Genomic DNA, 26,609 nt, shown 5'->3' on the forward strand with positions numbered 1-26,609 from the left:
TTTTTTTTTTCAACGTTTTATTTATTTTTGGGACAGAGAGAGACAGAGCATGAACGGGGGAGGGGCAGAGAGAGAGAGGGAGACACAGAATCGGAAACAGGCTCCAGGCTCCGAGCCATCAGCCCAGAGCCCGACGCGGGGCTCGAACTCCCGGACCGCGAGATCGTGACCTGGCTGAAGTCGGACGCTTAACCGACTGCGCCACCCAGGCGCCCCAACTCGTGGCTTTTTTTACGTGCTCTCGTGTGTCATTCCGGAAAACGAAATCGCAGGTGTCTTAGGGTTGATCGTATTACATGTTCACTGTTTCTTTCTGTGTAGAGAATTATGTTTTCAGATCCCAGCGGCTTCTTACAATAGCCTGTTAAGTGAATCAGACAGTGAAATATTTTGCAAACTGTGCAGGGTTTTCGTCCCTAGTCATAACCACTGCTGTCCTCAGAGCTGTCATCCCATCATCGCTGGTCTCCTCGTCCTCACCCTTTGACTTGCGGATTTTGTCTCCGTGACTAGATTTCTCCTGCTTTCTGCATGTGCTCATCTCCCTTTCAGGTTTTCCTCCTCCCCCCTCCATTTTCCACCGAGTTGGTTCCCACTTGTCCTTCATTCATCAGTGTGAGCATCCTTCTCGTGCTCACCCATTCTGCTGCCACCTGTGAATGCTTCGCTTCTAGCACTTGGCCAACCGCTCCGTGGTCTTCTCCTGCCCTACCCGCGCACAGTCCGCAAGCACGCTGCCCTGGCCACACTGCTGTTCCTGGAAAATGCCAGCCGTTTTTCCCTCTTCCCTCACGTGTTTGTGTGGTGGCCCCTGCTCCTTGTCTCTGCTCACGCAGAACCTCGGCAGTGAGCCCTGTCCTGACAGCCCCATCCCAAACTGCTCCCGCACTTACCCCCTTCCCTTTCTTGCTTTTTTTCCAAGGTGCTTATTGCTCTCTGACATACTGTATATTTGAATTATTGATTAAAATCGATTACTTCAGGCTCTTTACCAGAATGGAAGTCTTAACGAAGACAGAGATTTTGTTCCTGGCCACATCTCTGGTTGCCTGAAACAGGGCTTGGCATGTAAGGAGGTGATGTAGAATTACTGAGTGAACGAGTCACCGGTTATTTCTCTCTCCCTAGTATATGGTAAATTCCTTGAGATCAAGAAATCTTATATTTCTGGCATTGATAAACACTGAGTGGGAGACGAGGAAACTGTCACTTCAGTGGCTACTTACCTTCAGATGAGATTAATACTAAACCTTTGTATGGCAGGTATTGGGTTGTGTTCAGGAGGGTATTGTGTTACAGGGGAGTTAAAATATCATTCATTTACCCTTCGGATTCCTGGCTGGGGCTTCTGCAACAAAAGATTAACAAGAGAAAAGCACACGAATTGATTTCATGTAAGTTTTATGTGACATGGGAGCCTTCATAAGAAAATAAAAGACCCAAAGAGGTGTTAAACCTGAGCATTTTTGTGCTAGGTTTGATGACGAGGGAAGAGTCATGGGAAATTGTGATAGGATGGGGCGGGGGAGAGGGGGCGGGTGGGTACCTATTAAGGCCTATTTGTTCAGATTCCTCCTGGTGTTCCTCCATCTTTGGGGGTGAGGATGTGCCTTTTCTCCAGTTGGGGGTGGGGATCTTAAAGCTTGCTTGAGGAGATCAGAGTCCTTCCTGCAGATACCATTTCTCCAATTGCTTCAGCTGAAAATAGTCAGTATGCCAAGATGCCATATTGTAGGCAAATGTGTTCTGAGCCCCATCAGTGTTATGGTGAAATTACAGTATGGAACAAAAGCAATGAATACCTTTGGTGGCTTTATTCTTTTGTAGAAGTGGCTGTTGGGAATAATGTCTTGCATTTTTGGATGTTCATGTTACTCTTCCTTCTGTAAACACACACATACACACTCACTATTAGGGCATTTTTATTAGGACTTAGGAGGATTATATATCTAGGGCTGATTTAATGCTAGATCTAGTCTTCATGATTTTTATTGTACGTAATATTAAGAAAGGAAAAAAATCTCACTGTACTAGATTCTGCCTCATACCCACAAAGGGCATCTTGCTGTCCTTCCCAGACCTAGCCTGTCACATAAGTGTCTTCACTTGAACTGTGGACTTCCTCCCTTAGGAATCGGAGAAGATCATTGCTGAGCTGAATGAAACCTGGGAAGAGAAGCTGCGTAAAACAGAGGCCATCAGAATGGAGAGGTCAGGATATTATTAAGCTCGGGGAGTGTCTGCACATTCTCAGGGGAACTGGGATTCCTTTTATAGAAGGAGAAGATGAGCTGGAAGTAAAAGCGAAGCCCCCCCCCCCTCCCCCGTCCCCCGCCCCCGGCGTCCACTTCACCGACCACAGAACAGAACAGAGCCCAGCCTGCTCTGGGCCTTCCGCCAGTGAGGCTTACATAGTCCCCCGTTCTCTGCGGGAGTCTTGTGTTCCTTACCGGACCGAGTGGTGCTCAGGGCCCATATAAAATGGAAGATATTGAGGGATAGAGTTTTTACTTTGCAAAACAACTGCCTTTGATAAAGGCTCGAATAATAAAGCCCTTCGGATGATTGTCTTTGAGTTATGTTTTCTAGAACCTCTTAGGTTAAGCGGTGAAGTAGTTTGATTTGCAGACTTTTAAAATCCCTTTTCTACCTTAACCTATCAGTTCTCTACCCTGAAGGTGAATGTAACCTGAAATAATACTTTTCCTTTTGGGATGAATATACATTTAAAAAAGTTCACACCTGTCTTCCTCCTCCACGGAAGATGAGGAAGAAGTGGGTGCTGCTGTATGGATGCAGTGTGTGTATCAAACACTGAGAAGTTTCTTCTTACAAGGATTTTAAGCTAGAATTGTTGAGTCCATATGATGGTGGGCATGGGAGCATAACATTTGAGGAAATCACACTTATAGACAATCTTAACATACCAAAGTTCCTTTCTGATCGCTTTCTTAGATTTTTTGTCAAAAGGGCTCTGTCAGGGTTTTGTTTTTTTTTTTTTAATGTTTCTTATTAATTTTTGAGAGGGAGAGAGAGTGGGGGAGGAGCAAAGAGAGAGGGATGCCCAGAATCTGAAGCAGGCTCCAGGCTCCGAGCTGGCAGCACAGAGCCAGACGCGGGGCTCGAACCCACGAACTACGAGGTCAGCTGAAGTCGGATGCTTAACCGACTGAGCCACCCAGGTGTCTCGCTTTCTTAGATTTTGAAGAAACGGTTCTTTGAGTTAGATGTCTGGCCTTAAGGACTATCCCTTTCTTCCTTTTTTTTTTTTTTTGTTTTGTTTTTAATTTTTTTTTTCAACGTTTATTTATTTTTTGGGACAGAAAGAGACAGAGCATGAATGGGGGAGGGGCAGAGAGAGAGGAAGACACAGAATCGGAAACAGGCTCCAGGCTCTGAGCCATCAGCCCAGAGCCTGACGCGGGGCTTGAACTCACGGACCGCGAGATCGTGACCTGGCTGAAGTCGGACGCTTAACCGACTGCGCCACCCAGGCGCCCCCCCTTTCTTCCTTTTTTAAATATTAGTAGACATATTATTTATAAATTACTGTCTGCCTCTAAAGTCAGATTAGACAAAGTCCTTACTTGGGTGAATATAACTTTACCTAACATGGGAACAGAATTTATTTTGAATGTGCTGTTTTTCTTAAAAATAATTTCTCATTAATGACAGGATAGACAGGTTTTTCACATTTGTGTTACTAACAGGGACAGTAGTTTTTGCTTTGCATGCTTTATTTTCTAGTTCATATGAGACTGATTTAATTGACGTTTGGTGTTGGTATTCTGGTGTGCTTGTTGTTCTTCTAGAGAGGCCTTGTTGGCTGAGATGGGAGTTGCCATTCGAGAAGACGGAGGAACCCTGGGAGTTTTCTCACCGAAGAAGGTAGGACACAGTGTTGTGAAACTCCACCCAACAAAAGACAAACTTCCTGTTTGTCTGGGTCACTGAGGCACTTGCGGCCTTTTAGGGCTGGCCCCTCCTCCCTTCATTTCGTCTTGGGATTCGGCTTAATTTCAGAATTTCTAATTTCATCTTACAGTACAAAGGCAGCCTGTTTCTAAAATGCCTGTCATGTTTGCTGTTTAAAAAACAAAACGCAAGGCCGTAAATCTAACTTTCGGTCGCGATTCCATACGTTTACTCATGTGCGTTGTTGCTTTCTTTTCAATTCCCAGCCTCTCATCTAGCATACCTTGCTTCAGTTTGGCTACTCTTTCTATGTAGATTTTCCCACAGATGCCCGCAGCCCTGATTTATAACTCTGTGGAAGCAATTTCAGCCATTCAGGTTTGTTTAGAAAAATACCACTCAAGTTTGCTTCTTTAGTTTGTGTTACAGACGGTCATTGTACTGAGTAAAGCAATTCCTGTCCTCACCCTTGTAGCCTCCTCTGCTTTCTTCTTAGTTTAAAAAAATAAATAAATAAAACTCCAGTAGTTACCATCCTACGTATGTTATCATAGTTGTTAGGTAGTAGATACCTTGTAGCTAATTAGAATAGCGTGAGGTAGGTTTTGTTTTGGGTTTTGTTGTTGTTTTGTTCTTTTACTGAGTTGCTTCCTAGTTATTGTTAGGTATTGGGAAACTATTATCAAATGATTATTTTTGTGTGCTTCTCATTTGACTGTAGTAATTAAACATAAATTGATTTATAAAGTAAATATATTCATGCCAGTAATAAGTGGTCCTTCATTTCAAATAACCCCAAATTGGCTATGAGAGATTCAAACATGTTCTGCAAGGCTCCGATGGTGATCTCTTTAGGTTGGCATTAGAGTGAGTGGGGACTTTTCCATTTTTGTTTTTAATATGATATGAAATATTCCTTGTTTTTGCTGGGATTCTTTTGGTTTGGTTTTTCTGTCAAGGTCACGTAATTTTTTAGAACTGGAACAATGATAACAGTATTTTGTCTGTCTGTATTGCCAGAGATCCCTGGTTTTCACAGTTTAGTAGTGTTTGCTTCGGTAAGACATTATTTATCAAGATATGACTTATGATTGTAGAGGTGTTATCAGTTCTACGTTTGATAGAATTTGTGCCTTTGTGTATCTTGAAAGATTTTACAACATCTTTCAGTGTAAAGAACTATATGGAAAAATTTGGTAACAACTTGTAAAAAAATGGCATTTAACACAAGTTATAAATAACTTGAATTAGTGTTGTGATATAAACAGCCCAGAATTCCAACTGAGATCTCTGTTTCCAAAGGTTTTTCTTGCTTTAATTTTATGCATCTTGTTTTAACTTTCTAGACTTCCTCAGGAGAGGAAGGGATACACCACTGGCCACATCCAGATGCGGTTTTAGAACCTGTTTCTGATATGTTAACTTGATTGTGGTAATCATTGCACAATGTGTATGTGTATTAAATTGACACATCGGACACCTTTAAAAAAACACGTTGTCCGACCTAAACGTATACGATTTTGTCAGTCAGTCCTCAGTCAAAGGGGGGATGGGGTGGGAGAATACTTTTAAGGCAAGGGAAAATGAAACCTATTTCTAGGAGGCCCTTTCTCTGAGGCCAGTGTCACGATAGACTTTAAAGAACCGTACCCACAGAGGACTTTGACTTTCTCAAACCAGCAGAGCTCTTAACTCCAGAGGCAGATGCTAATGTAGAGCTTTTCCTAATTTCTTTTTAATCATCTTTCTCATTTCCTGTTCTTAACTCACTCATCTGACTCTTCTTTCATTTTTCCACGTTTGCTGGCACTGTCTTGAGTAGATTTTGACCCCAAGACCATGTGACTTATTTTTGGATTCCAATGGGGTATTTTCACCAAAGAAGGTTGGTTTTTCAAGGATTTTAGAAATATTAGAGTTAGATGAAGAGGACTTTTACAAGATGTGTATATTGTTGAATGCTGACAATTTTAATTTTTTCTTTAAAGTAGAGACTAATGAACTAAACAGAGTAATGGGGACCATGGAAGAAGTGATAAAAATTATAGAGGGAAGTGACAGGGGGTGTGGGGACATGTTTATAAAGTAAATGAAAAAATTAAGTATTTCTTGAGATTGTAGAAAGGGAAAATTGTTTTCCCTCCACCCTTCTGAATTCTTAGCTGAGAGCCCTGTAATAAGAGATTAATAAGAAACAAACAAAAATAAGTTTATTAACATGTCCGCTTCATATGTGTGTGGGAGCTGCCCAGGGGAAAGTGAGTGACTCCCCAAGAGGGCTTAGAGTTCAGACTTAAATGCCATGTTAGTAGGGAAAGGGGCGCAGGGACATAGGCCTCTCAGGAGGGAATGAATGATTTTTCATGAAAGATGAAGGGGCCCTTGGGAGACGAGATGGGAGGTGGGATGGTTTGCGACAAAGTCTGTCTGGTGTCGATTTCTGGTCTCCTCTCTTGGGACAAGAGTCTATCCTCCCTGGTTGATGGACTCCCAGAGGGGACACAACAGCTGAGGTCCTTCAGGAGGACCTGTCTTGGGGTGGAGGCCGGGGGTGGGGGGGGTGGGGAGGGGGTTTGTTCAAAGGAAGCCTCTCCCTGTGGTTGCTGTTTTTGAAGTGCCTTTAGCTCAAAATAATCAATATGTCAAAGTGGCCTGTTTTGTTCCCTTCAAGAATTTCATCCAGGTAGTTACAAAAATTGTGGTTAGCCCATCCAGAGAATCAACCTGTCTTTATTTTTCTTTTGTATTCTTTATGCTTTGACCTTCTCAAGAATTGGATCTTGTTCTTTATCCCAGAACTCATGGTTTTTGAATAGAATGTATTGGTGTAATTTGAGAAGGCTTAAAGAGAATGTTTTGTGTTTATAATGGAATTGCAACTAGGAATAAAAGATGTCCCTCACCTAGGGACTGTAGATGATCCAGGAAGCCATCAGCTTCCTGTAGGTCATTGTTCTTGTCACAGCCCATGCAGCGGTACTTGCTTCAGATTGATCATCTGTACCCTCTTTCAGACCCCACATCTGGTTAACCTCAATGAAGACCCACTCATGTCCGAGTGCCTGCTTTATTACATCAAAGATGGAATTACCAGGTATATTTGTTTCTTACAGTTACTTAATGTTTTCTGTTCTTTTCAATGATTGAATAACTAAAAGGAAGTTGTTTTTTGAAAAATTTGTTGCAATGATTTGCTTTTTCCTGTCTGAAATAGTTACAAACTCTCTTGTCTTCCCAAATTATATACGTACTTTAGTCATCTGAACCAGTTAACATGTAGTTTTCCCTAAACACCCTAAGTAAAATTTTCTTCTAACTTCTTGTATGAATTCATTAGGGAGGTTAGTTCACTCGTGCCTTTTTATAAAGCTGAGTGAGTTACGTTGATGTAGCCTTGCTCCTTGGTTTCTTATTCTCACGTAGGGAGCTTGATCATATGTGAAAATAAAATTTGCAGTTGAAAGACTCCAATAAAAAGAAGCGATACCTTTTTTGTACATACCAAAGACTATTCTCTGGGAGAAAGAGGTTCATTGTTTCCAGTGCTTTTTGTGTCTGAATTTCCCTGGGAAACACTTTCCCTTGTGTTCAGGGTTGGCCAAGCAGATGCTGAGCGGCGCCAGGACATCGTGCTGAGTGGGGCTCACATTAAAGAAGAACATTGTATCTTCCGGAGCGAGAGAAACAACAGTGGGGACGGTGAGAGTTCCTGGCTTAGTTTTTCCAGCAGTCTTTTCATTCTAGGTTATTAGAAATCCCCAAGGCTTGGCATTCCCTGTCTCTTTCAGTGATATTTTCTCGTACGATCTAATATTTGGAAAATGGAGAAACCTGTGCTGCTTACAAATGCTGGGACGGACATAGCTATTTTACATGAAAATAGGCTGGACAAAAGGAGCCCTTTTGGGACTGCCAAGAACCGAGCAGGACAGAGGCAATTAGGCTTGGTCTTGAATGTTAATTAGTTAATAGACAAGTAAGAAAGGAACAAATATCCTGGGTAGTGGGAGATTTGAAGGACCTCTGATTTTAACCCAGTGGAACTTATTTTATCTAGAAGGGAAGAAAAAGTCAGTCTTGATTTTTGCCCAGGTTATTAACAAAACAATATTCTAATGGTATTTTTGTGCCATGTGATTCATTCCTTTAATCAGAATATTAGCTTTTGATCTTAAGTTTCTGGATAGTACCTGTATCTTAAGATTTCTGATAGTTTTCAGTTTTATGGACTGAACTCTCAGGTATTACCAAAACAAACATTTCCTGTCTTCTTCTGAGGCTTGTCCAATTCATTTAAATGTTTCTCTTAGCCGTATCCCTGGTTTGGGTCCCCCAGCGAGAGCTCCTGTGTAGATTCTCAGCCACTTGGTTGGTTGCAGGAATCGATTCTGGTTACCCTGGAAGTCATCGGCTTTCCATTGTCTTACTCCAGTGGTTTGTGATGCTAATACTAGTTTGTGTTCTTCTTAGTTATCGTGACCCTAGAGCCCTGTGAACGCTCAGAGACCTATGTAAATGGCAAGAGGGTGGCCCAGCCCGTTCAGCTGCGCTCAGGTGAGACCAGGAAAGGTTTGAAGTCTTCAGTAAACAACATGTGGCTTGTGTGAGCAACTCTTTAATGTGTGACTCTTTGTTTGAAGAAGTGATAGCATTAGGATTTCTGTTCTTGTAAAACTCCAAAAGCTGTCTTTTTGCACTAGGGAAAGGGAGGGAGAGTGAGGTTACTAACCTAGGTAAGCACCCTTTTAAAAAATGGCTTCTTAACTCTGTTTCTGTTTTGTTCTAGGAAACCGTATCATCATGGGTAAAAATCATGTGTTTCGTTTCAACCACCCGGAGCAAGCACGGGCAGAGCGAGAGAAGACTCCTTCTGCAGAGACCCCCTCTGAGCCTGTGGACTGGACGTTTGCCCAGAGAGAACTTCTGGAAAAACAAGGGATTGATATGAAGCAGGAGATGGAGAAAAGGTGATGCACAAATATGACGTGGCCCACGTGACCATCACTTCTTTTAAACCTACAGTATGTAGCACGCATGAAACAGTCCAGTGATTTCACAATTTATTTTTTCCTCTATTGTTTTTCTTCTCCTTGTAGGCTACAGGAGATGGAGATCCTGTACAAAAAGGAGAAAGAAGAAGCAGATCTTCTTTTGGAGCAGCAGAGACTGGTAGGAGGCCATCCTCAATCCTCTGTTAGGAAATGGGCGGCTTGCTCTGGTCCCTCCCATTCCACAGATGAGCACTCGCCCAAATGGCTTGTCCAGCTCTCACTGACACCATCTGCTATTCTCTCATTTCCTTAATGGAGAATGAACTTACATCTCCTCGTAGCCTTAGCCTGAGAAAGTGTCTATAAAGGTACGATGTTGTGCCTTTTATGTCTTAAAGTCAAATCGTTAGTTCTATCAAAACCAAGTGCTTTTTGAAGAACTATGGGAGCTTTTCTGGTAGCCTTTGCCTCCTGATAGTGGTTTTTGAGTATGCATCAGTGGTGGATCTTTTAATAATAATTATTTTGAATATGGTGGGTGTTTGCCTTGGTTTTGTTTCTGATCACCTGATAGTACTAATTCTCTGCTCTTGGGCTGACTTGGGGATTGTTCTTATGCTGGGCAGACTTTTTTTTTTTTTTTTCTTTTTTTCTTTTTCTTTTTTTAGTTAAACTGTGTCTAAAAGTGTTGCTGCACAGTTGCATGTGTTAATCCTTTTCTGTTCCCCTGCATGGAGTCTGAATTCTCAATAAGGGTCTCCGTGGCATGTGGGATGACAGTGGAAGCAGGGGCTCACAACCAACTCAAATAGTAGAAGGAAGCCTGGTTCCTCCAGGTTGAGAAGGGGTTCGGATGAGCAGTCGAAAAGTTGGTTTAAGGTTGCAGCTTATACTGCTAATAATGGCTTTAGCATTTTATGATGTGAATTGATTCTCCAAGTTTGATAGAAACTGAATCGCATGGATAAATAAGTTGATCTAGTAGTTGGATTTTTGTTTTTAAGGTCATCCAGCTTTGGTTAACAAAGCCGTGGTCATAAGAAGCTTCTTGGCATTCATTTGATATGTAAGGAAAAGGTATAATAAACCTTTGGGTACAGTGGATATAGTGTAGAATTTTTAAGATTCATAGACTTCTTTTAAAATAAGGGGAGGTTAGGGAGAAAGCTGAGATACTGGTTTCTTCCCTTAGTGTAAAACACAGCATCTAAGATGCTGTGTGTAAACTGCAGCCTTATGGTGATGCTCTGCTTTGGAGAAGAGAGGCTGGTCGTTGTTGCTAACTGGGCCAGAAAAGCCAAGGGCTTGAGCTAAAGCAGCCTTTCCCAGGGCAACTCATTTCTTAGGCCTGGCAGTGGGTTAAATCAGTTAGTTTGTTATCTTGGAAACTATAGTGAAGTCCAAGAAAGAATGGATTGTAGGAATAAATCACATGTTTGGGGCAAGATAATAGCAGTGTTTGAGTCCCTTCACGAAGCCTAGTCAACATTTAGTTTTTAATGAAAACAGAAGGAATTTGGCTACCGTATGATTAGGGGTTTGAAAGGTTTGTGACACATGAGGAGCCTTTTATCTTCATAATGTATGATTTAGTAACATGCCTCTGATGGTCTGTTACAGATCACATGAGGACAGGTATCATTAAGCTGTGTGTGTTATTAACAGTAGTGCCTTGTATTTCTATAGTGCTTTGTAATTTACAGAGAGTTTTAACATCCATCAGTTTTTGTTTTGTTTTGTTTTGTTTTGTTTTTTTATTTCTGGAATAGCCCTCCCTGGTAGGCGTGTGTGTAAATAAAGTGAGTAATATTACTTCCCATTTATAGTTGAGTAAACCAAGGCTAAAAAAAGTCTGTCTTGCCCATTCTTAAACACCTGTTAAGTCACGGGTCTGACGCTTCACCTTGGGTCTTCTGAATTGCTTCCGTTTTCTGTTCTGTTTAGAAAGAGCAGTGCCTCTTCCCCAGCTGGGAGTCTTGTTGAAATGCAGATGCTGATTCAATAGGTCTGGGGTGGGACCTGAGGTCCTTCATTTCTAACAAGCTCCCAGGTGATGCCAGTGCTGCTGGGCCGGAGACCAGCCTTTTGCTGGGCCGGAGACCAGGTGAGAGAGATGATGATGGCTGGCGTTCTCCATAACCAAGAGCTGATAGTCCTTCTTTGCTCTGAAATAAAGATGCTGACCATTAAGTAAAGAGAAAGTAAATGTGTCTAAGACCTATTTCGTTTCCAGGGGACATACTTAGTCTGCAAGTAGTCAGGTCCTGGTTGTCATCTGTTCTGTGTATCTCAGAGCAGGTTAGGATCTCAAGAGCAGCTACTCAGAGCAGGGAGGCTGCTTTCCTCCCTTAAGTCCAGCTGTCTGTTCCACTCATGTTTCTTGTCCTCAAGAGGAACTGATTTCTAATGCCTTAGCTTAAAGAATATCTAGCAGTAACAATACTGAATGGAAAGTGTATTTTTATGACCCCATATTGGTCAACAAACAGATATATTTTGAATGCACCCTATGAATAAACATTGAGAGGATATAAAGGAATTCTTATGCAGTAAAATTGTATTTAATATTGTAATGTAATCATTTTGAATAATGACAGCCTTAAAAAATGGAGTTCAGGCTCACAAGTATCGTATTACGATAGTTCCCCAAATGCGTCACATTGTCACATTGCTGAACATTCTCTTATAGTTAGTGCTCTGTTACATACCTGGTCCTTTTTGTGCTTGCTTTTTTTACACATGTGCGTTAGGTATCTTCTCTCTTCAATTTGCGTAGGCTTCTTGCAGAGTCTCTTTCGGAGGCCTTTGCATTTGGGATTTAATGAAGGCAGAAGCAGCATTTAGTGACGTGAATTTGCCAGACCCGAGTAGTTTTTCCAACCCTGCAATAAGTCAATCTCAGTATCTTTAAATCTTTTTTGACATGAGATAGGGTTTATACCTTGGCACATAAACTTTGCATACAGAATATTTAGTGTCATGGTCAGTACATGATAGGGGGGCTTTAAGAACATATCCTACAAAGTCAATACGACAGTATTTTAAGAAGAAGGAAAATTATGGCCACTTAGTTTAATTTGAGTTGTTTTGGATTTATGTAGACTTTCTTGTTTATTTGTTTTATTTATGAGTTTTTATAACATGAATATATTTTATTTCTATTAGAGTTAACAGACCTACTCGTTGTCTCTCAAGCATGATACGAAAGCAGATTAGAATATTTGTTATTTCATAGATAGGTAGTATTCATTTTATCCTTAAGCAATCTTAAAAGGAAAAGAGAAGAAGCCAGGGTGGGGGTGGAGTGATAGTTGTCAATTATGTGGGAACAATCAGAGTTGATGTTCTGTAAAATATAGTTTATACATATTGATAAGAAAACCTTTTTAAGAGTCAGACATACTTTATTCTCTAATGTTTGTTAGTGTTCTCTTTTATCATTTAAGATTAGCCATTCTGAGGTTTACACTAAAAATGAAAAAAATAGCATAAAGTCTATACATTTAGCTCTGCTTTTTTTTTTCTTTTTTAATGTTTTCAATGTTTATTCAATTTTGAGAGACAGAGAGAGCACATGGGGGGAGGTGCAGAGAGAGAGGGAGAGAGGGAGACACAGAATCCGAAGCAGGCTCTAGGCTCTGAGCTGTCAACACAGAGCCCGACATGGGCTCACGAACTGTGAGATCATGACCTGAGCCGAAGTCGGACGCTTAACCGACTGAGCCACCCGGGCGCCCCTGTGTTTTCTCTTGTTAAATTTTCAACCAGGTAGGATTTATAGATGGGTTTAGTACCCATTTATTGACCAACAGAAATAATAGATCAACAGCTCCAAATTCAGGGGCCAAATTGTTATCATTATTGTTAAAAGTTATTTTTTAGAAATAACTGTGCATATAAAGTAACTGCATAGAAGTCTTTGGCCTAGAAAGCAAGATACTATTTGCTAGAGATAATTGTGGTAATCACAGCCAAGTAAAAGAGAATGCTGAGATTCTTTTTTTTTAACTAGACCATCCTGAACTACTCTTCTAAGTGAAAAGTTTCTTTTCCAAGGAATAGAAAGAATTCCCGAATAGAAATTCTTCCATAATCCTATCCATCGTAGGGAATTCTAAATCCAACATTGCTTTCACTTGGATCCGTGTTATCAGGATGTGCTCTTGTTAGTTAAGAACAGTTGGTTAGTATCCAGATAGCCGTTGAAGACTAGTTAGTTGTTTTAGGCCCAAGTCCAAACAGCAGCCCGACTACCCAACTAAAGTTTTTGAAGAAGTAAAGTGCAAGCTAAGTATGAAAGAGTTAGAGACAGCATTTTAAAGTGGATCCATTTTTGCATGAGCAGAATATAATCTTTCTGTTTCATGTCTTGATAGGAAGAGTTGTCATTTAAAGTGATATTCCTCAAATAGCTAGAAATGCCATGGGTTTTCCTAAGGAGGAAACATCTTTAGGTTGTAGTAAAATATTACTTGGGGAATTTTAAATGATGTGTAATGAAAAGTATATTTGCCTAGCTTAATTTATGTTCTGGAAATTTATTTCTTAAAAATTTGGAGGTGAAGTGTTTGTTGGTTTAAGTGTGTGAAAACAAAAAAAGCAGACCCACCATAAGGATCCTTTTCTTCTGCTTCCTGTTCTCCGGGTAACGAGTGTCAGTTGCACAGACGTAGTGCATCAGTTTGGCATGACAAGAAAATAGCGACTCCAGGACGTACTTGTGGAAGGACTCCTATCAAAACCCTCTTGTCTTCTAGAAAAACAGTTTGGTTGATAAGAACCTCACGTGGTCTGCCAGTAGGGATTCATTTTTAACATCATCCCTGTTTGACTGCTTCTTTTTCTACCTTCTCATCTTCTAACTTTTTTCTAGGGCTGCTCTTTTTAGTAAAGCTAAACAAAACGTGGCATCCTACAGCCTTACTAACCTTTGTTAATCCGCCTGCTCGTCACATCTTGTATGGCATCTGTGCTCACTCGTGGGGGAGAGAGTTTCTGGAAGAAGCAACAGCAATAACCAAGGCAAATGTGGGGAAGTGGCTGCATGGGCGTTAGCATGTATGGGGCATAGGTTTTACTTCATTTTCCCAAGATGGTGGAGATGTCATTTCACGGCATTTTGTTAAATAAAAACTTCACATGACCTTAGAGGGAAAGGTCACTGTGTCAGTCCTCCTAAGAAATTGGATTGCAGATTTCATCACTTAAGCTAGAAAGTGGGAATTTGCATTAGTGTTACTAAACAAGCAAATCTTTATATTAATGATCTTTATATACATATGTCTTAATAAACGTACACACCATTTAGGGGTTTTTTTGTGTTTTTTTGTTTTTGTTTTTTTAGTTTTACTTATTTATTTTTGGTTTTGGTTTTAAGTTTGGTTAAGGCTTTTTGGCTAGTTTTTTCTTCAATTTGATTTTCCTTTTTTACATTTTAATTTTGGTTATTTTGGGGCCATTTTTTGATTTTGTTTTTCCAAAGGACGCGGATTCTGATAGCGGGGACGATTCTGACAAGAGGTCCTGCGAAGAGAGCTGGAAACTGATTACTTCTCTGAGAGAAAAGCTACCTCCCAGCAAGCTGCAAACCATTGTTAAAAAATGTGGCCTCCCTAGCAGTGGGAAGAAACGAGAGCCAATTAAAATGTATCAGATCCCCCAGAGAAGGCGCCTGAGTAAAGATTCCAAGTGGGTCACCATCTCAGATCTTAAGATTCAGGCTGTAAAAGAGATATGCTATGAGGTTGCGCTCAACGATTTTAGGCACAGTCGGCAGGAGATTGAAGCCTTGGCCATTGTGAAGATGAAAGAGCTTTGTGCCATGTACGGGAAGAAGGATCCCAACGAGCGGGACTCCTGGAGGGCAGTGGCCAGGGATGTCTGGGACACTGTTGGTGTAGGGGATGAGAAGATCGAAGACATGATGGCCAGTGGTAAAGGTGGAACTGATGTAGATGACCTCAAGGTTCATATTGACAAACTGGAAGATATTTTGCAGGAAGTGAAAAAGCAAAACAACATGAAAGATGAGGAAATAAAAGTCTTAAGAAACAAAATGCTCAAAATGGAGAAAGTGTTGCCACTGATTGGATCTCAGGAACAGAAAAGCCAAGGAAACCACAGAGCAAAGGAACCCGTCGGCGCTGGTGTCAGTAGCAAGTCTGAGAATGACGGAAGCAGAGGGGACAGTGGAGAACTTGAGAAAGAGGAGCGCGTCTCCCAGCTGATGAACGGGGATCCGGCTTTTAGACGTGGACGTCTGCGCTGGATGAGGCAAGAACAAATCCGCTTTAAGAATCTGCAACAGCAGGAGATAGCAAAGCAGCTCCGTAGGCAGAACGTACCTCATAGGTTCATCCCTCCTGAGAACCGGAAGCCCCGGTTCCCCTTTAAGAGCAACCCTAAGCACAGAAACTCTTGGAGCCCTGGGACCCATATCATCATAACAGAAGATGAGGTAATAGAGCTGAGAATCCCAAAAGATGAAGACGGAAGGAGAGGGAATAAAGAGGAGAGCCAAGAAAAGGGGAGTAGAGCAGCTCCTAAGGATCCCCAGTTACCATGGGGCTCTCAGGGCACGCGAAGTCAAGATCACATCCAAGTCAGCAAGCAGCATATTAATGCCCAACAACAGCCACCTCAGTTACGCTGGAGAAGCAACTCTCTCAATAACGGCCAACCGAAAAGTACACGCTGCCAGGCATCTGCCTCCTCAGAATCGTTGAATTCCCACAGTGGTCACCCCACTGCCGATCTGCAGACTTTCCAGGCAAAGCGCCATATTCATCAGCACCGTCAGTCTTACTGTAATTATAACACTGGAGGTCAGTTAGAGGGCAGTGCAGCCAGTTCCGTTCAGAAGCAGACTGACAAACCCAACCACTGTAACCAGTTTGTGACACCTCCGAGGATGAGGCGCCAGTTTTCGGCACCCAATCTCAAAGCTGGTCGAGAAACCACAGTGTAAATTACTGGACAAACTTGAAATCTTGGTGGAGGAAACAGGCAGTGTTGTTAGCTCACGATTTGAGTTGGTTCTAGCCTTGGCCTTGAGTTCCTGCTATTTACATGATGGTTTTAATGTTGCGTCCCTACAAATCTTAACTGATTTTAATATTGTTAAAACTTAAAACACTGGTAAACGTTTTGGCACCTCCCTTTTGTTTGCATGCCACATAAATGGGCAGTTTCTGGAATTTTGGACAAAACACTGAGACCTCCCTGATTTTTCTTGACTTTCCTCCTTTCTTGGTGCCTAGATAATACACTTACTTACCCAGGCTGGTCTGGTTTTGGTGTAAGTTTGTTATGTTTTTACAATGCCTACAAACTGATCTGATATCCAGAAAGACCTGCCTCTCTGGGTTAATGCAGACATTCTAAAGGGGAACTTGACATACAGAATTCAATGTCTTTTATTTCCCCGTAGATGTTAGTTGTTAGTTTAATAACATGCTGGACACAGCTTTGGGTTTCCCATCCACGTCTGTTCCTGTCTTTAAATACAATTGGAATTTCATAAGCCAAAACTAAATGTCTTCGGACATGTTTTATAGTACACAGCTTTGCATCCTTCTGCAGAACTACCCCCATCTTCTTCTTCTTCTACCGTGTTTTACACAGAATTGCTTCAGTACGTTTGTTTCGCTTTGGTTGTTTTTTCTTTTCTTTTCTTTTCTTTTCTTTTTTTTTTTGAAGTATCTCAGTATGTGTATGAAATTTATCGTAATACTGAAATCTTTAAATTGGCACCGTTTCTGGATTTGTTTGTAGTTTGCTTTTTGAAGTTTAACACATCATTTCTTACACACACGCACCCACACACACACACACACACACACACACACACATTCACACTCTGAACTGTTCACCAAAATCAGGCCGACAAAATACTTGTATGTGCTTTGAGCAGTATGTATAAGTTCACAGGGAGGTTATTTGGTGGAGAGAGGGAAGAAGTTGGACATGGGGAGAAGGCCACACAACATGTGACTCTGTGCCACTTATTTTCAGTAGATGATGATATCATGAAATAAGTTAACTTTGGTTGGATTGAGAATAAAGGAGATGATGTGTAATAAACTATTCTTTGCTTAACAGTAGTAATGCTCACAGATGCTCAAGCAAGGGAAGAGAAGTCCTCATGAACATTTATTGTATCAATACCTCATTTTACTGTGTTGTGGTCTCAGTTTGCCTCACTGGAGAATCCACTAAAAACGATGGATTTTAATGGGAAGAAAAGAATAGTTTTCTACATCCTTCCTCATCTCTTGAACTTATCGGCAACTTTTTTTAAAGGCGGTGCAAAGAGCCAGAGATGTCTGTGATAACTGCCTGACTTCGCGCTGATGACTCCTAAGTCACGGGGGTCACCTGCCCAACACTCGTCTTCCAGATGGTGTGGAATTGCGGCCAACATAGCAATTAGCATTCATGGAAGCCTTTGAGATTGTGATTAGATGGTTTTCTTTTCCTTTGCGTGTGGGCACAATGCCTTATTAGAACACATTATTTTTAACCATAGTATTTTATTTTATTCTATTTTATTTTTTTGCTTCTAAGAAAATGCTTTCTTAATGCACAGAAAGTTGCTTCTGATTAACGTTGGGGACGTTTTTGCTTTCGTAGCTAGAACAGTTCTAGTCTTCAACTGAGGTTTGATGGCATATTAGACAGATTCGGGTGAATGATGTTTGTAACGGGTGGACTCCTTTGAGATGCCAATGTCCTGTACCACGTGGCTTGAATGAACTCAGTAGGCTACTTCAGATCAGTCACTTCAGCGCATCTTGTGTAAGCCCTGCTTGTTCTTCTTTATTATTCTTAGATACATTCTTAGATATATTAATTAGTCCTTTCCCTTCTTGCAAAAAATTCATTTTCTACTACAGGTTTCTCCCGCTATCCGAAAGTAGAGTGTTTCTGTGAAACTTTTCCTAAGCTGAAACGGTGTAAAGTGAAGAAGCCATTACCACTGATTTATATGGGAAAAATTCTGAGGGTTCCCAGGCTCAAAAAAAACAACCTCTCTCAGGCTTTTCTGATACGTACGACACATCTTGCTAACGGATGCACGGGATAGATCAAGATACAGCACAGGTGCTCACAGACACAGTTCACAGTCTGGCAGCTTGACACCAAGCTTCTGTGTGTGTTTCCCCGGGAAGGAGCTCGGCGGGGCCGCCAGCTGCTTGGGATGTGGGCGCCACCTCTGATGGCTGGCTGCAAAACAAACGCACTGAACGCGGGTTTTCATAAAAGCGAAAATCCTCTCTGGATTTCTTTCAGTTAGCGAAAACAGGTATCGACATAGGTCTTCATAAAAGCAAGTGGCATAGCACAGACTTTCGAAATGCGGGGAAACCTGTGTTAATACCAGTAATAATTGACCGAGCTTTCATCCCGGTAGCAAAAGTGGGCTCTCGTTTCCCTAACTCGAAATAGGATAGGATAGGCCCATAGATTTTTTCACTTTTGTGGTGGCCTTCTAATCTCGTAATGAGCAGTTGTCTCCCTTTCCCACTAAGTAACGGGGGTGACTTTCTACTGGTGATCAGGTGACACTGTAGAATGAGAAGTAATACGGCATTTTCATTTACAAATGTGGGTTGTGGTAAGCACTGTACCCACACCAGTATTCCAAAGAATTAGGTTTGTGTTTGTGCTTCATCTGCTGACCTAGAGGCCCTTGTATTGCTAAAATGTTTAGATACCTAAAGGAGCCCTTGATTTCAGATGACCAGAAAGAAATGAACCGAGGTTTGACTGATTGCCACACATGTCCCCTCCTGCGTTTCAGAGCAGATGTTTGTCTTAGAAAACAACTTTGGGTGAATAAAGCTATTTCCTTGACTTTTTAACTAAATAAGCTATTGGTGTCATGCTTTTGTGAGCAATTGGCATAGCCCGTATTGTTTTGTTTTTAAATGTGACAGTATCTCTGCCTAAGCTTAAATAGTACGTGAGCAAAGAGAAATGGTCATCATTAAACCATTATTGTATTACTGAAGTATTCATAGCTATTTTCATAGAAAAATGGGCGGAACTGTGCTACTGAAATTACATAATGGTCTGACAATTATGGGAATGTAAAGGAGTGCTAATTAATTAGTATAATTTTACACACCACAATGATATTCCCTGAAGAGTTAAAGACAGTCTGTTCATCTAATAAGTCTAAACCAAAGGGCTTTTCCTCTGTTTTTGCCTCTTAATTCTTTCTAGCACTTCAAATTGTTTCTCCACTCACTGGAGACGCAGTGATCGGGGATTGTTTTTTCCACCGAAGTGACTTGAAGTGACCTCTCGTGCTTTAGGTGCAGGTTGATGCTGAAAAGAAACACAACACAGCAGAGTCTGCCACACTGATGTCTGCCTTAAAGGCTCTCAGACTGCAGGAAGTTACATAGATTTCCTGTGGTCAGCTGCTGTAACCCCGTGCCTGACTGGTCCTTGATAGGCTTGCCTTAATGATTTGCGCACAGGACTGGGAGGAGGGGAAGACGCTGCGTCCTTGTGTGCCGTAGTGAAGATGCCTTCTTAGGTGCAGCGCAGAGCCAGCATCTGTCCTGTACTGGTAGAGCCAGAGTCTGCGTTGCGAGCAGTTTTCATACTTGTCCAGTTTATGTCATCTTTCCAAGGTTTCAAAATCTGCTCTAGGATACTTAGTTTGAACCACTCTAGGTTGTGAAATGTATTGGTTTCCTGCCATCGTTACTGTAAAAAGAAGTTGTGAATCTTCTTGTTAATGAACTATGGATTTCTCCCCCAATTTCTAAAATAAAATGCTTGAAGGTTGTCTGTGAGTGTAAGACCTACCTTTTCAGAAAGGGAGAGTTTAGTTTGTAATGTTAAAAAAATAAAGTCCTCGTTCAATAAAAGCTGAAACCGTCTTTTAAGAGTGTGATTCCTCTCTGATGTGGGAAGAAAGAAAAATGAAACAGGGTGGTGCTAATTAAGTCTGGTCTTGACTTTTATTTATTCCAATTTCATATGAAGATGGTGGCAAACCACATCTTTTTAAAATATATTTCTGTACAAGCTTGATTCATCTAAAGCTTTTGCTTCTGTGGCCCTTTCCTGTTTATCTGAATTCTATCTTACATGGGATCTTTAACCCCTATTCTATGCCATATTTTATTTAAATAAAAACTTGTGTAGTGTAAGTCGAGTTTAACTGTAACGGTGGTTTCAATCTTTTTGTCATATAAGCTGAAAGTTTTAAAAATGAAATAGTATAGTTCCTTTCACATGGGTAGACACTAAATTTCTGAAAAGCTTTCAATAGCTCTGTTTGGCTTTTCTTTTTCCCCTTAATCGCTGCTCTTCTCCACCCAGAGTATTTAGTGGTGTGCTAGAAGGGACACAGGACGAAGCGGAACAGTTTTCTGGAGTGGGCCGTCAGTCTTAATGATCCTGTGGACGTGATACTATTTTTTTATATTGAAGAACAGCACAATCGTGTATTATTATGGAGTAGAATACAAAACCCACACGAGGCTCTTTCTCCCCCGTAAGTTTTTAATATGAAGTTTGGAACTTGAGAAAAATACTATACTTGGATTGGTCTGCTTCTGGCCTCATACTCTGCCCCTTAAAGTACTTTGTACTTCTCTGCTCTTGGACAAACTGGTGGAAAAGTGGCCAAGACCTGATCATTTCTAGGGCGACACACCCGATCCCAGTGCAGTATGATGTGCTTAGTGATAGTCGTGTGCGCAAGGGTAGAGTGGGGAAAGGTGTTTGAAGGAGGCGGCCCTGAGTCCAGAGCAGCGTCCCAAAGCACAACTGGGAATTTCTCCCAAGTGAACAATGGCAGGGTGAGCGAGGAAGCCTGTCAGGTCCAGGGGGACTGCGAGCAGCTTGAGGCGGTCAGAAGAGCAGCTGTGCGTCAGGGAGGGGTAAGAGAGGAAGGGGGTTGGGGAGGGGGAAGGGCCAGGTCGTGGCATGCTCAGAGGTGGGCATTTTATCTTGAGTGTGATAGAAAGCTACCAAATGATTTTATACAGGGAGACTGCGTGATTAGATCCACCTTTTAGAAATGATTCAAGTTTGGGCTGGAAGGAGGCAAATTCAGAGCCCAGTGCTCCAGTTCGGAAGTTGCTGCACGGACTAAATGAGAAACGAAGCTTTCCAAACAAAGGCCGGGACGGTGGAGAGAGGGAAAGGCTCTGATAGACTACTGGAGGTAGAATCAGCAAACAGATCAGTCTGTGGATGGGATAAACCTGCGTGTACAACCTGAAAGGTGATGAATGCTCTCACTTGGATCGTGGTTGGAAAGTAAACGAGACCAAGAGGATACTGGGGGACTGGGAGAAAGTAGGAGCCACTCAGGCCTAAGAGTAGGTGTCGTGGGATCCCTGGAGGGGGAGGTCTGGGGCTGCGTCCTCATGGTGCTGCAGGTGGTGAGCAAATTTAGGGGTTGACACGGGATGTGGATCTCTCCCTTCCGGCTACTGCTTGCTAATTATAATCTGCTGTCAGAAGAGGAAGGTAATATTAGCAAAAGGAGCCGAGTCTGTAGTGTCAAAGACAGACCTAACCAGAACCCCCGGAATGGTGACCTTGTTTGCACCCTAAATGCTACCTCCTCAGAGATGCTCCAGTGTGGCACCGTCCTCTCTTCCTGGGAGTGCTGCAGCGGCCTCCTAACTTGTCTCTTTGCTTCCGTCCTGGACTCCCTAAGCCACCGTCCACACAGCAACCAGCATCATCTTGTAGAAACATCAGATCGTATCAGTAGTCTCTGGTGGCTTCCCCTTGTGCTTTAAAATCTGAACTTCTTACCATAGCCCACAAAGCTTTCCATGTTCTGGCCGCTTGCCTGCCTCTCTGACTTCATCTTGTAACATTCCCACACCGCAAGCACTTTGGACTGTTTGTCCCCTGCACGTGCCGAGTTTGTTCCCCCCTTGGGCTCTTGCACTTCTTCAAGACTGAAATCCTTCCTCGACATGTTTAGCTCCTCTTCCAGATCTGCGCTCACATGTCCTTTCCCTGCCCCAGACCCTCCTCCCCACCCCAGGCCGGCTCTCACAGTTTTGATTATGATGACCTATAGTCCTTTGTGCCTGTTTAGTTCTCGAGTGGGGGTATAAACTCACCTGGAATAAGTTCCTTATCTGTCTTGTGGGCTCCACCTTTCATCTGTACACCTCGTCCAGAAGAGCCGTTCGGAAATGAGAGTGTGCATCAAGAACTCCCTGGGGGCTTGGAAGAGCACAGATTCCCGGGCCCCACCTCCAGAGTTTCCGATTCAGGAGGTCTGGGGTGGGACCTGATAATCTGCATTTCTGATAAGTTCCCAGGCGGTGGTGATGCTGACGAGGCTGGACCAGCACCCACGTCTGAGAACCACTGATGTAGAACAGGGGTTGGCAGACTTACTGTGTAAAGGACCAGATAGTGAATATTTTAGGCTTTGTGGGCCCAACGGTCTCTGTTGCAACCACTCATCTCTACTGTTGTAGCTGAATAGCAGCAAAGGAATGGACGTGGCTATGTTCCAGTAAAACTCTATGTACAAAACATAGGCGGTGGACCGGATTTGTCCCCTAGGCTGTAGTTTGCCAACCCTGATCTAGAAGATGGTCGTCTTGGGGGAACTTCCACTGGAAGCTTAGTGCGTGAGTCCGTAACTGATCTAGAAGACAGGTATGTGCCAGATGCTGGTGATCCCACGGTCAACGACAGATTCCCCGCTCTCAGGAAGTTCACAGTTGTGGATGAGACAGCCGTTAGACGAACAGTCACACCAGTAGTTATACGGCAGGCTCGTGACAAATGCTAGGAGGGAAAAATGTAAGATGCTCTGGAAGTTTACCACCAGGAGACTCTGGGAAGGAGAGCAGCCTTTCCTTTGCTCTCATCTGATGACCTCTGTGTTGCTACCCTGAGAAAAAGAAGCGATCTTAAGAAAACCTGCTTTTCTACCCACTTCTGGTCCTGCATGCATCCTTCCCTCCTGTTGGTGGATGAACTGGTCTGGCTCCTCCCCGAGCCCCGCCCATTTTCCCTGCACTCCATCTTCCGTCACCTTCTCAAGAACTAACTCCCTGTACGTTCAGCCCTTCTCTTGTACATCTTCATTCGAGCATGGCTTCATTTCACCACTTTCAAAACACTCCATGTTGCCCGAGAGCCTCCACTCCATTTCTCTGCTGCCTGTTGTAGAAATGTGCCTGCAAAGAGTGCTCTGTAATGTCCCACTCGTCCACCCCCCCCCATTATTTCCTTTTATTGTTTCTTCTCCCCATTCTTGCTTGAACTCGCTCTGTAGTCAGACTCTTGTCCCATGTCACCCCACTGAAGCCACTCGTCTCAGGGCCACCAAAGATCTCCACAGTGATGGTGATAAATCCAGTGGTGTTCTCTCAGTCCTCTACCCTGACCTGAAGATGCCACACACAGCTATGACCTGACGACCTCATAGCTGACTGGCATCTGACGGTTAACCTATCTAAACTGGAGCAATCAGCTCAGGCCAAATCCCAAGCGCCGTCCTCAGTTTCTCCTTTTGTTCTCACACCCCATGACCACATCATCAGTAGGTCATACTTCCTCTACCCGTGAAGCATACCCCAGCCCCGTTCTCTGATAACCACCTTTACTGCTGACCCCCTGGACCTCCTACCACCATCTCCCTCAACATTGCCGGGACAGCGTCATGACTGCCGTCCCCAGGCTGTTCTCCACAGAGAGTGACGTTAAAACATACGCTAGACCCCTGTTACTTCCCAGCTTCCAAACTGCCCAGTGGCTTCCCTCAGAATGAAATCCACAGTCCTTACCATGTCCTGTAAGGCCGTCCGTCACCCAGTCCCTGTCTGCCTCCTTCACAACTGCTTTCTCACTCCTCCACTCCACCCACCCAGGTTTCCTTGTTTCTCCTTAAAACAAGGGAAGGTCCTCCTTTCCATCTAGGACCATCGTACTTGCTGTTAGTTCTACTTTGATTGGGATCCCCCCCCCCCCCCACTCCCCTCAGAGATCTCAGCCTGCCTGCTTAGATCTCTGACTAAAGGTGGTCCCTACAGAGAGACGTCCCCTGACCACCTAATCTAAAAGTCTTCCTCCTGCCCTTCTCTCCTCCCTATTACCTATCTGCCAGCCTTTGTTTTCCTTCATAGTACTTCTCTCCACCAAAACCAGGGTGTATCTTGTGTCCGTTTACTATTGATTGTCTGTCTCTCCCTCCCCAGGGAGACTTTTGTCTCATTGACCACTATATTCCTAGCACCTGCACGTAGCAGGAGAGGGTAGTGGTGAAAGGACCGTGCCCTGGAGCCCCATTGCTTGAGTTCAAATCCCATATCCGTGCTTGCCGACTCCGATCTTTATAAAATTAGTTAACTTTTTTATGCCTTTTTCTTCTTTAACATGAGGGTGACAGTAGTACCATCCTCAGGGTTATTAGGAAGATTCAGATAATTTATGCAAAAACATTAAGAACAGTTGCTGGCACAAAGTAAGCTTAAAAAGAAGGACGGGCAGGAGAGAGAGAACATTCTCGTAGAGGGAATAGCCAGTGTGTAGTGCCTTGGATACATTTACATATACTGGGTATATTTAACCAGTTAGGAATTCTTACAAACACAAAAGGCTACTGCTGAAAGATATTATTTGGTGGGCTTTCCATAATTATCCTAGTTTTCACCCTGAAGTCAACAGAACAATAGCATCCCAATCTCTCTCTCCATTTGTTGGAGGAAAATCCAATACTTAGAGTTTTTCTGATGACTTGCAAAATGTCCTTGTTGGAAGCTCATATACAGCCTGGTTTGGGGAAGAGGAGGGCCGGTTCAGGAAATAGTATTGATACTTGGCCTATCTGCTGCTGATAGAGATTTTCCCGAGTCAAAATGCAATCCTAGTTCTAGGCCCATAGTGTTACAGGAGACCTTTTTATGTCCACTTTACTGCCACTAGAGCCTTCAGGGAAGGTCTCCCTCATACCTTAACTGTCAGACTCTAAGGATTTTGTTTTTATCGGCAGTTTGGCCAGCTTGTAAACTGATTTTTGAAGGAAATCTCAAAAACAAGCCAGTCACTAACAGCCAGAATTGTGTGATTCCACAAGAAGGAACTATCTACATGGGACACTTGAAGTAGTTGAGATCATAGAAAGTGGAATGGTCGCTGCCAGGGGAGGGGGACAGGGAGAGTGGGGAGTTAGTGTTTAGTGGGTGTGGTTTCAGTTGTGCGAGGTGGAAGGAGTTCTGGAGACGGATGGTGGTGGTAACACAACAGTGTGAATGTACTCCCTCCACAACACTGAACTGTTTGCTTAAAAATGGTTCAGACGGCAAATTTTATGTTCTGTGCATTTTACTATAATAAAAAGTTGCAGGGGGAAATGAAAAACAAGAAAAAAAGTCCACAAGATAAAACAGTAACATGTTTTGCACCTGAGGATTTTTAGGTAAACCGGCCATCTTCCTCTTTTCACTGAAAGGGTCTTCACAGAACAGAGAGGTTTTCTAAGGGGGAAGAAAGTAGCCTTTTATTTTGAAATATTTCAAACATACCAAAAGGAAAGCTAGTGCAATGAATCTTCATATACCCGTATTTGTGTATTCTCTTTTCTGAATCATTTGAAAATAAGTTGCAGGCACCATGGAGTTTACCCCCCAGATACTGCCACGTGTATCTCCTAAAATCAAGGACATTCTCTTAACACCATTAACCTAGCCAAGAAATTTAATACTGATTCACTACTGTGTAGTAGACTGCCCGGTTTCAGGTTTTCCTAATTGTCTAAAAAATATAAGTGTTGGAAGTATGTGTGTGTTTTAATCCCAGATCCAAGCGAAGCTTGTATATTACCTTTGGTTATGATATTTCTCTTCTCTTTCATTACATTGGTATTTTTCAGTAGTCTCGGCTACGTGTGGCGTTGTCTGATTCTTTCCTCAAGATTAGATTTAAGTTAAGCATTTTTGATAAGAATGCTGTCAAGGTGACACTGTGTACTTCCCTCACATCGTATCGGTAGACAAAATGTCAAATCGTTCTATTATCAGTAATGTTAAAGTTTAATCAATTTAATGTGACATTTCCCAGCTCTTTCTCTTCCTTATTAACACATATGTATCTAGGGTAGTCCTTGGGATTCTGTGACGATTCTGTTCTCCATCCACCTTTCACTCCATTGTCTTAGCATTTCTTAATGATTCTTGCCTTGACTCAGTTACTACATCTGAGGTTGCGATGTAGTGATTTTCTAATTGTCAATCCCTTTGCATTTATTTATTAACTGGCTTTTTTCCCCCCAAAAAGGAGCTCCTTTCCCTCCTCCCCCTTTCAGTATCACTGTGGACTCATGGATTTCTTTTATATTCAGTGTGCTATATTGTGTTTCTGTTACTATTATTTACCTGCCAGTGGGATTCTGTGTCCTTTAGAAATGGCCCCATCAGTCTTTGAGTACTTCCATCCTTTCTCGCACAAGACACTCTGGGCTCACCTGTACTTTCCTTCAAACCTGGAATCTGTTGTTTTCCCAAGGAGCCCTGGTTCCTTTTAGTGGGGACTGGTATTTAGAACCAAGATCTGCGTACTAAATATACTTAGAAAATAAATTTTTTAAAGCATTACCTGTCATTTTGATTGTGTGTGTTGGACTTTCACATTTGGTTTTAAATGGTTCATCATTTGGTCCTTCCTTCAGTCCTGTGTGGGAGGCAGATCATTTTAAAA

At 42.5% G+C, this 26,609-nt stretch overlaps 1 protein-coding gene across 28 annotated transcripts in view; it reads left to right on the top strand.

The window, feature by feature from the left end:
- KIF1B (kinesin family member 1B) overlaps positions 1-26,609 on the top strand; it is a 147,064-nt gene that overhangs the window by 70,053 nt on the left and 50,402 nt on the right. For 14 of the 28 annotated variants that reach the window (XM_040460847.1, XM_040460863.1, XM_040460885.1 and 11 more), the window contains 7 exons: positions 2,132-2,211; positions 3,813-3,888; positions 6,930-7,009; positions 7,508-7,614; positions 8,386-8,469; positions 8,702-8,882; positions 9,012-9,084. In XM_040460847.1, the coding sequence (XP_040316781.1) occupies positions 2,132-2,211; positions 3,813-3,888; positions 6,930-7,009; positions 7,508-7,614; positions 8,386-8,469; positions 8,702-8,882; positions 9,012-9,084 (681 nt within the window). Of the gene's footprint in view, positions 1-2,131; positions 2,212-3,812; positions 3,889-4,230; positions 4,294-5,737; positions 5,801-6,929; positions 7,010-7,507; positions 7,615-8,385; positions 8,470-8,701; positions 8,883-9,011; positions 9,085-14,388; positions 18,203-26,609 lie in introns of those variants that run through there. The other 14 variants (XM_040460772.1, XM_040460798.1, XM_040460819.1 and 11 more) reach the window with 3 other exon arrangements.

This window comes from Herpailurus yagouaroundi, unplaced genomic scaffold (assembly GCF_014898765.1).
Source record: "Herpailurus yagouaroundi ecotype Mexico unplaced genomic scaffold, PumYag 77, whole genome shotgun sequence".
Classification (NCBI taxonomy): domain Eukaryota; kingdom Metazoa; phylum Chordata; class Mammalia; order Carnivora; family Felidae; genus Herpailurus; species Herpailurus yagouaroundi.